Below are 10,641 nucleotides of genomic sequence, written 5' to 3'. Positions count from 1 at the left end.
AGTTTTAACATAATTTATACATATAAATATAGAAGGTGATTCCAACCCAATCCATTTTATTTACAACTAAGATATTAAATACATGTTCTGACGTATCAAATCCACCGAAATTTCCACCTTAAATATATAATTTTTATTTAAAAAAAAATGAAAATAAATGGGTGAAGGTGCAGGTGGACAAGTGTGTGTATGGGGGGGTAAACAGGGTGGTATGATGATTACAGTCGGTGGTGGAAACCAAACGTATATGTGACGACCACCATAACGCCGTTTCTTCAATCATGCTTTATATATAAAATAAATTATGGAAAAAAATGAAAGTAGAAGGTCTAGAAGCTAAAAGGGTATGGAGGATATATGAAATGCAAATAATTAGTAATTAATAGCAATTAATAAATGAGAGTGAGTAATAATGAACAGTTAACCACCCATTGCAATTGCATTGCCATTTACTACTTCTCTAATATCTGTACATGTGTTTAATTAATTAAATAATTAATAAGAATGAGGACAAAAGAATCATGGTTACTCATTTATGACCCCTCTAATTCCTTTTTACTGAAATCATGTTCATCTGGGGAGTGGCATGGAGTTGACCACAATATTTTAATTTCGCTGCTTTTTGCAATATATATATATATATATATATATATATATATATATGGGTTATTATACAAACCCTTACATTTGTACAATCAATACAACTCAATGTCAATCGTTCATTTAATTTGATGAATATGTAATTTTATAGAAGTTTTGATTGTTTTTTAATATAAAGTATTGATCATAATTAATGAACCTTATTTATCTTCCATAAATATTTAAATCATAATAAATAAACTCTCATTATTTTTATAAATATTTCAATTTATTGGATTGTATTGTTTGTACAAATATGATGGGTTGCATTTGAAACAAACTCTCTCTCTCTATATATATATATATATATATATATATATATATAGGTTATTATACAACCTCTTACATTTGTACAACTCAATGTCAACCATCCATTTAGTTTGATGAATATGTAATTTTATAAAACTTTTGATTGTTTTCTAATATAAAATATTAATCATAATTAATGAATCTTATTCATCTTTCATAAATATTTAAATCATAATAAATGAACTCTTATTATTTTCATAAATATTTCAATTTATTGAGTTGTATTGGTTACAAATGTGATAGGTTGTATTTGAAACAATCTCTCTCTCTATATATTTATGTATGTATGTACGTACGTACGTATGTATGTATGTATGTACTATATCGGTATTAAAAATCAGTGATTGTTCTTTTTAAGTTGGAATAAACGAACGTGAAGATTAATTTCGATGGAAACTAATTTAGGATTATGTTGATCATAGTTGTTATGGTTTTCTTTTTTGTTTCTTTTTTAACATATATATATATATATATATATATAGAGAGAGAGAGAGAGGGGGGGGACGACAAAATCAAACAAAAAGACAGTCAATTTACGAGAAATTGCGAAGTTTCAAGATCACGTGTGATTACATAATAAAATTATATATGAAATAACATGTCCAAAAAGACGTCGACGACTTGGTCTTGGTAGCAACAAAAGTTCACCCGTTCTATGGCCGGTCAACACAACATGTTTGTACATGTGATTATATGTGATCTTGGAATTTCTCATTTTCTCGTAAATTAACCGACTTTTCATTTGATCACATAATATATATATATATATATATATATCACAAATGAATTCACTCACCCTCTTCATCTATGATGACTAAGTACGTGAGGTTTGAACCCCTTGATCGACCTCTCTGGAAAGCTGGATTTTACAAGTAATTGAGATGTCGCTAGGTCAAAAAGCCATTTGGTTTATTCTTTCTTCTTTTGTTTTGTTCGTTCACATGTTGGACTTCATCAAAAATCAAGAACCGTGCAATAAAATCCTAACCATGTACAAGTAAATGTAAGCAAATCGCTCTATGGCGTAAACGTAAATGTTCTGTCCATTTTATTTCTTAATTATAAATGAAATCATGTATGTGATTACCAATCTTAATAACTGTGTTTTTCTGGACTTCAACAAAATGAGAAGATTAAAATTAAAGAGATATGACTATACAGATATTTGGGGAAAGGGGGGGGGGGGGGGGTTCACAAGTAGTTAAAAGTCAACTTTCAACTAATGGGTATGCTGTACATATGATGCTAAATCTGGTCCCAATTGGATTTTATACCTGTAGTAATTAACAAGAAATGGTTCTTGTTGTTGTAGGGATACATTTCTCTTGTTTGGCCCCATTTCTAATATATATATATATATATATATATATATATATAAAGATCTAGAGAGAGAGAGACTTCCTTTAAGTCACCAAATGAAACCCTAGTATATATATATATATATATATATATATATATATAGATATTTAATTTTGAGAGACTTTGTGTCCTCTAGATCTCCTTTAGAGTTCTCCAAAGGGCTCTTAAGCAATCTTTATGGACACTACATACATGACAAGCTTTTTTATTAACAACTCAAAAAGCAAATTCTTTTGGTTGATCCGAACCATAACTACGAATCTTGTATCGTCTATTTATATACGTGACCATTAACTACAAAATATTTATCATAGTTCACGACCTTCCAATTATTTCGAACAAGTTTGGAACAACCAGTGCAACCAACTAGCTAGCTAAGTTTAATTCGGAACCAATGTTCATCATTAAGAAGCTTAGGTCTAGTGTTAACATAACACGTAAATTATCGTGTTTGGCTACCCTTGATAACAAATAAATCAATTTACAGAAACTCGTATCATGGCCCCTTTAATTAATTTAAAAAGTTTACGCTTACGTCCCATATGAGTACTGTAAGGAACTAGAATCTAGCTTGGTACGTGATGAAGAAGATTCTTACCCGGTAAGTGTTTACATCGTTCCTTTTTGATAGTTGAATATGTTACCCGATAAGATAAGTGATAATGATGATATTAGTGATAACTCTCTGATAAAAGTCATAGTTAGGGTCTTAGTCAGTAGCGGGTGGGTGTGGCATATAAATTTAGCGCCAAAAATCTTCCCCACCAATTTAGCCCTATCCCGACAGCGAAAGACACAGACAACTTACACTTTATCATACTAACAAACACCATCTCTCTCTCTCTCTCTCTCTCTCTCTCTCTCTCTCTCTCTCCTTAATTACCCATATGCCATCATCTTCCATCATTAGGGTTTATGTTTCTCTCTCATCTTCTTGTTGGTTTTGTCCTATATAACCCTATTTCTATGCCATTCAGCCATTGGACCCTCTTGATCTTTTCCCTTTTTAGTTTCTTCCGGTTGAATCTAATGCTTTGCATCGGGTTCAATTTCCAAGATCAGACAACCTTAATCTTCTTGTCTTTGATTCATCCCCAGTTTCCTCCTGCATGTCTGGAGTCATATCTGAACCACTCCTGATCAGATCTTTTGCTACCCACTTCCATATTAATATATAACACTCTCTATCTGTATCTGTATCTGTATCTTATTAGAAGCTTTGTTTCTTGAATCAAAGGACGGACGATTAATTACTTTTCAAGAACAGTATATATTGGTATGAATTTACTTCATTAAAAGCATGGGTTTTTAATTCATTTTATGATGTATATGTTAATAGCACAATGATTGATCTAACAGCATGCCCATTCATGTGTATTTGAGCAAGGTATAATCCCGTATTGATGTTACTACAGTGTGAAAAAGTATACAAACACAAATTAGTGCCACCTTTGTGTGTGTGTGAGTGTGTGTGTCTGCTAGAATTATGAGTTTTCATTAATTATTACATCCCCAATTGCATGTTACCATGATCAATCGCATGCTATATCCATTTCTTCTTTACTTTCTTTTCTTTTTATATCAATTCATTGGATCAATGAGTTGGGCAGTTTTCTTAGGATCATTGAAAGAACTCATGGAATCCATCAATAATTGGACATATATGCTTCAGAATTAATTTATATGGGTCATGATTTATCACTTTTCTTGTTGATCTCTTGAATCGTTTGTATGTGATCATCCATGACAGCGGTATAAGCTATATGTTGTAATGAACGATAACTGGTGGTATATACCAAATACAATTTCTTTATGTAGAATGAACGAATCAATGTAATCAGTTTCTTACTTCTTCTATTTGCACTTCATTCTTTAGGATATATAGGATACCGCAAAGGAATCAACGTGATCAGTTTCTTGCCTTGTTTTCATGATGATTTGCACATTGTTTCATTAATAGATTACCATGCATAAGTCGTATAATCTACAACCGAAAACTACATAGACGTGTTTCTTTGGCTTATTCATTCCTTTATTGTATATGTTTTCATTTCAAAAACCCTATTTTCATTTAGTTTCTTCTTAGCTTCTTGTTGTTATTTGCATTCATGAGAGATCTCGAGAGAAATTGGATTCCAGAAACTATGTCTTTACTTCTTGCTCAAGATTGGTACTTCTGAACAAAGAGATCATGTCATCGTTAATCGATCTAGCTTCAGATTCGGAGTTCCATAGGGATCGATCATGAACTTCAACTAATGGGTATTGATCGATGTCTTGAATATAAACAATATGCATCTACCCTCAGTTATCTTGAAAATTAATTGTCATCTTATGCTCTTGATCATCTTCTTCTCTTTCCACTTACTGATCAGTACGGTGGTTGGAACTAGTTATGACACCATTGCACCATACTACTAAGTACTTTCTGTTGTTTCTGCTTTATATTTTCTTGTGTTTATAGCCATGTTTCAACATGCATTTAACTAATTAATTAATTAATTAATGAACAAAAAGATTTGATTAAATAACTGAGCCTGCAAATTCACTGGTTCAATTTGGCTACACCTGAAGTTTCAAATGCTTGTTGTTTGAAGAACAACCACTCAATCCCTTTCTATTACAGATACTAAGAAAACAGTGATCATTACATTATGTCAACAGTCGAAACCACTTGACAGCAGAAATGATAAACGATAATCATTTTTCAATTAATTTAGTGGGATACATCCATCATCAGTTAGATACATGAATCTCAATTTTACATTGTGATCAGATTAATTGAATATGGTGTCTTTGTCTACTGTAAATTTGGTTTGATCTAACTAAACTGATCTACTGAAGCAGATTGGATTGTAGGTTTGATCTGTAAGAGGAGATATGGACACTTTTTCACATGTACCTCCTGGCTTTCGGTTCCATCCCACTGATGAAGAACTTGTCGATTACTACCTTAGGAAAAAGATCAACTCAAGGAGGATTGACCTAGATGTCATCAGAGATATCGATCTTTACAAAATCGAGCCATGGGATCTTCAAGGTAATACCTACAACCGATGTCATTTAACCAAACACACACACACATATATAGGAAGGATTCTCGCAAATTTGCTAGAAGGCGAGAAGATATAATATATGCAGATAACTCAGACTTGGAAGTGATTATGGTTTTCTAGGGTATAAAGTTACATTGCAACTATAGTACATTCATTCTTAGCATCAGAATTATGTGCAAAACCATAGCTAGATTAATGAATTGGACTCCAGCTTCATGATGCTAATTCATAAGTTTAAATAGAGCTATGCAGGCTAGGTACCGAAGAGCAAAACGAATGGTACTTCTTTAGTCATAAAGATAAGAAATACCCAACAGGGACTCGAACCAATAGAGCTACAACAGCAGGATTCTGGAAGGCTACAGGAAGGGATAAGGCGATTTACTCGAAGAACGACCTGGTTGGGATGAGAAAGACATTGGTCTTTTATAAAGGCCGTGCTCCCAATGGACAAAAATCAGACTGGATAATGCACGAGTATCGCCTTGAATCGGATGAAAATGGAACCACAACTCAGGTGAGTAATTAAGACTTCCTTTTTCGAATTTTGTTGATAAGATGTAATTTTCTATTTAATAAATTTTCTTGATTTGGAAATAGGAAGAAGGATGGGTGGTATGTAGGGTGTTCAAGAAAAGACTACCCACAATGAGGAGAGCAAGTGAGCATGAATCACCAATTTGGTATGATGATCAAGTCTCATTCATGCCAGACATTGACTCACCAAATCAAAACAACTCTTACTCGCACTTGGCTAACTATAACTATCAATACCCTTATGGTTCTTGCAAGAAAGAACTAGATCAGCTGCAAAATTACCAGATTACCCCAGATCACTTCCTTCAACTCCCTCTTTTAGAGAGTCCAAAACTGCTCCCCACCTGTAATTCTACCATGCCCATTTATGGAATTAACATAAACCAAGCTGGAAGTATCAACTATCAGCCATCCTTACTCACACAAGACCAGAACAACAACAACATTCATCAAAATCAAGATCAAAATGTCAATAACCAAGTGACAGATTGGCGAGTTCTTGACAAGTTTGTCGCATCACAGTTACTTAGCCACGGTGATGTTTCAACTAAAGAAAACCATTACGCAAATATTGAAGACAACAGTCCCATCTTCCACTCGCATGACGATCATGATACATCAAATTCTGAGCTCATTACACATCTGAACAAGCAAGAACATGAGAGGTCCACGGTGCCAGAAGATGCCTCAAATTCCATCTCCACTTGTCACATAGATCTGTGGAAATGAAGAAAAATCTGGGCGGTTTTCAAGGTTATTAATTGCAAATATAGAAGCATATTTCAATTGTTACTGTACATAATAAAGATCTAAAGTGCTATATATACATGTAAACTTATTAACACTTATACCTGGTTAGACTATATATATATGCCACTTAATTAATTAGTGTCAATTAAGTTCATGATTAATGGTATTATACATCATAAGTGAAGTCTAAAACAATCAAGGGATGGTTTAAGGAATAGGATTGTAGGTATGGAGGTCTTGCTGTGTGTCGTGGTACTACTTGGCATCACAGCATCATCTGTTATATGTGTAATGGGATTTATTAAAATGCCTGTAATCTGACAGCCGTAAGCCACTGTTTATGCTTTTCTATTGTTGTTCATTTCATTATTAAAGCATTGAACTTTTTGAGAATTTTGTTCGATCCTGAGGTTTCATACACATATCATCCTGTTGCTTTTCAATTCTTTTGAAGAATGGTTCGGTAAATCATATTCGAGCGATTCAAAAGTTGAGTCCCTAATACCAAACGATGAAACCTTAGTATAAGAACCCATGAATCGATCATACCCAAAAGCCATTTAGAGATAAATATATGGGAATACCAGCTTTCCCATGCATGCATAGCTGGACTCTTACACAAATAGTACGTACTATTAGCTAGTGAGCTACAGAACGTGAATATCAGCTAGCCAACCCCTTAGGGGACGAAGAAACTTGTAAGGTAAGTGAAGGCAAGAACAAAAGAGAGAATGAAGTGCATATATATTGAAGTGAGTTTGATATAGCAGCTAGGGTTTCTATGTTTAGAAAGATTGTAGCAAGGTTAGACATAAGAATACGGTTATAGATTTCTATTTTCATGCTATACAAAAGGAGATGTAGTATGCTTATAACCAAAGTTTGCCTCCACACACGAACAGAAAGATAGGGTTTGATGGAGAGAGAGAGAGAGAGCATGCTTGATGATGATGCAAACACAACTTTCCTTCGAAGGGATAGCGAAATTATCAAATATCTTTTTAACCATTTTGGCGTTGCCTTCTTCAAAAAGTAATCTTCTAAAACTAATAATAATGCAAATGTTACTTGATGGGGTTCCAATCATTATTTGATTTTACTCTTTAGAAACCATTATAAATTCGTAAAACTATATTCCACACTAATTGCAAAATCAGTTTTTTATCATTTACATTTCCAAAATATATACAAAAGTTATTTCTTACAATACATAATTACAAGAGTGAATGAGTGATATTTCTTAATTTAGTATCAAAAGTCAAATACGATAGTTTATCTTAACAAAGCTTTCTTCTCTTCTAATAATGTAATATATATATATATATATATATATATATATATAATTTGTTTCAAATACAACTCGTCGTATTTGTACAATCAATGCAACCCAATCAATTGAGATATTATGGAAATGATGAGAGTTCATTTATTATGATTTGAATATTTATGGAAGATAACTATATATGGTTCATTAATTATGATCAATATATTATATTAGAAAATAATCAAGACTTTTATAAAATCACATCAAATTAAATGGACGGTTGAGATTGAGTTGTACAAATGTAAAAGGTTGCATAATAACTCACTTCTCTCTCTCTCTCTCTCTCTCTATATATATATATATATATGTATGGATTCAAACAAGTACACATTTATTTTAAGAAAATGCAAGGATATTTCCAATCCAAACACTAAACACTACAAAATCAACTCCAACCACACATTTAAAAAACACTAAAAACCGTCTTTAATATTATAATAATAATAAACATCTTAATATATTAAACTTTTAATCTCACACGCACACATATATATAATTATAGAAACTCAATATTATATTAATATACATTCATAGAAGCTTACTTTATTGACCTCTAAATATAAAGGCAAACATTTTTTACCTCCATTTTTTAGGATTTTAATGTTAGGTTAGAGATGAAAATACATTTATTTTTGTATTTTAGTGTTGAGTTAGAGATGATTTAAGAATAGTCATTTACACCAAAGATACGGGTGACCTAGGTCACATTTGATAAAAGTGTTCTCACGTTTTTTTAGATACACTTTTGATATAAAAAAAATCATAATTTTCATCAAATATCACATGTTACATCCACAATCAACTCATATGTGATTATATATATACATATATTTACATTTACAATTGTTTTGGTGATGTAAATATTATCGCGTATGATAATACATCACTTTATATTCAGACATATATTATCATATGTGATACGTACAAAAATTCACATAGTGAATCATATGTCAAAATGAAACTAATCACATGTGATTCAAATATAGATCTAAAAATAATAAAAATATAATGAATTGAATGGGATATCATGTGATATTTAACAAAAAGTTATAATTTTTTTTATCAAAAGTCTATCTAAAAAATATATAACTTCATAAAAAGTTATGAACTAATTAAAATTAAAAAATAAATATTAAAAGATATCATGAGATTTTCAAAGATTTAATTATTCAATTCAAAATATTGTAGTTATTCTAATTTCTAAATTATTTTTCATTTTTTATTTACAATATTTTCTGATTAATGAATTATTTAACATATATTTTTTCTCATTTTCTTACAAATTAGTTTATTTATCGTATCAAATAAAAATAATAAATACATTAAAAATGAAAAACAACCTATATATTACGAATTATTTATAATGAATATCTCTGTGATAAATATTCTCGATTGTCCATTATGAATCATAAATGTGATTGTGAATGGAACTATCAATTATGACCCATTTAACTAAAAATGAGTTGATTTTATTTATAAATATCTTTGACAAGTCAACGCGTTAAAATAAAAAAAATAGCTAAACGGAAATAACTCAGATAGTTGTAAATAAATTCTTATATGGTTTATTTAAATATTAATATTAATAATTTAAATATAGTTCTTGTAATATATTAGTGGGTTAATTTTGTATTTCATATTTTATAAATTCTACTTTAAAAAAAACTCTGATTTCAGGCAATCTAAATGCGTCTTGATGCATTGCACGAGTATCCTTCTAGTCTAATTAAAACAGAATGCATGTTGCCTTTGCTGCAAGTAAGAAAACGTAATGCAACGCTTATACATTTAACCTATAAACAAAAAAGCATTATTGAAAGAAGTTAAAATTTTATTTTTTCAGAAGTTTTTTTCAAAGACGTCAAAGGACTTTTGATTTAGCAGTATCGGAAGTTTTGGTCTTTTAGAAACATCTCCAACATATTCCTAAAAAAATTCTTTAAAATGGAGAATCAAAAGTCAAAATCTTCAAAAAAAAATTACATTCATTTTCAAAAGATTCTCATTTTGAAGAATTCAACATTAATTATAATATTAAGATATTATTTATTTCTCTAAATATTTATTTTCCAAGTTTCCGATTAATACTTTACATGATAATCATTTTTGGGATGATCTATATATTTGGAGAAAAAACAATTTTCTCTCGTACTTTCTCCATTTTAAAGATAGTACTTTTAGGGAAGCTATTAGCACAAAATATACTCTCAAAATCTACATTTTCTTTATTTTAGAGAAGCTGCTGCAGATGTTCTAAGAAGTTAGGAATTCAAACTTCATCAAAGAGAAACATGATATGAGAGTTTGTTTGTTACATTTCCACTATATAAATATTATATATATTTTTTAAAGAATTTTTTTTAAAATAGGTCCGTTAAAGTAAAAACTAAAACAAAATTCAATACAATTAATTTGGAGCCCATGAGAAGAAAACAAGAATTTATATAACATTATAAATGACCAACCACTTATTGCGACCACGATCATACATCATGTCGCAAACCTCAAAAGAATTATCGTTGTTTTGTTTTTTATTAACCTGGATATGCAACACGTTATGCGAGCCGACTAATCTCAGGACGACCATCTACTTTGCAGATAATCCGGAGTCACCCCATTTGAACCTCTATGGCCACAAGGAGATTTTTATTCCTCCATAGATTTGAA

The 10,641-nt window shown here is 30.9% G+C and overlaps 1 protein-coding gene across 1 annotated transcript; it reads left to right on the top strand.

Annotated features, from left to right (window-relative positions):
- Nucleotides 1-3,357: 3,357 nt before the first annotated feature.
- Nucleotides 3,358-6,629, top strand: LOC112509891 (NAC domain-containing protein 7-like). The gene is made up of 4 exons (XM_025115088.1): nt 3,358-3,583; nt 5,155-5,347; nt 5,606-5,880; nt 5,964-6,629. Exons 2-4 carry the CDS (start codon nt 5,188-5,190, stop codon nt 6,627-6,629), a joined length of 1,101 nt encoding a protein of 366 aa, XP_024970856.1. The 5' UTR covers nt 3,358-3,583; nt 5,155-5,187.
- Nucleotides 6,630-10,641: the final 4,012 nt, after the last annotated feature.

Source organism: Cynara cardunculus, assembly GCF_001531365.2.
Source record: "Cynara cardunculus var. scolymus isolate 2C chromosome LG 3, CcrdV1, whole genome shotgun sequence".
In the NCBI taxonomy this organism is placed as follows: domain Eukaryota; kingdom Viridiplantae; phylum Streptophyta; class Magnoliopsida; order Asterales; family Asteraceae; genus Cynara; species Cynara cardunculus.
The sequence above is the reverse complement of the archived record's forward strand: the minus strand, read 5'-3'. Positions and strand labels throughout refer to the sequence as shown.

Excerpts from the sequence above, each read along its gene's own strand:
- LOC112509891 (XM_025115088.1), top strand. The coding sequence starts at position 5,188 with ATGGACACTTTTTCACATGTACCTCCTGGCTTTCGGTTCCATCCCACT. Across the intron at positions 5,348-5,605 it reads CGAGCCATGGGATCTTCAAG|AGCTATGCAGGCTAGGTACC; the intron begins GTAATACCTACA and ends AAGTTTAAATAG. Across the intron at positions 5,881-5,963 it reads AAAATGGAACCACAACTCAG|GAAGAAGGATGGGTGGTATG; the intron begins GTGAGTAATTAA and ends ATTTGGAAATAG.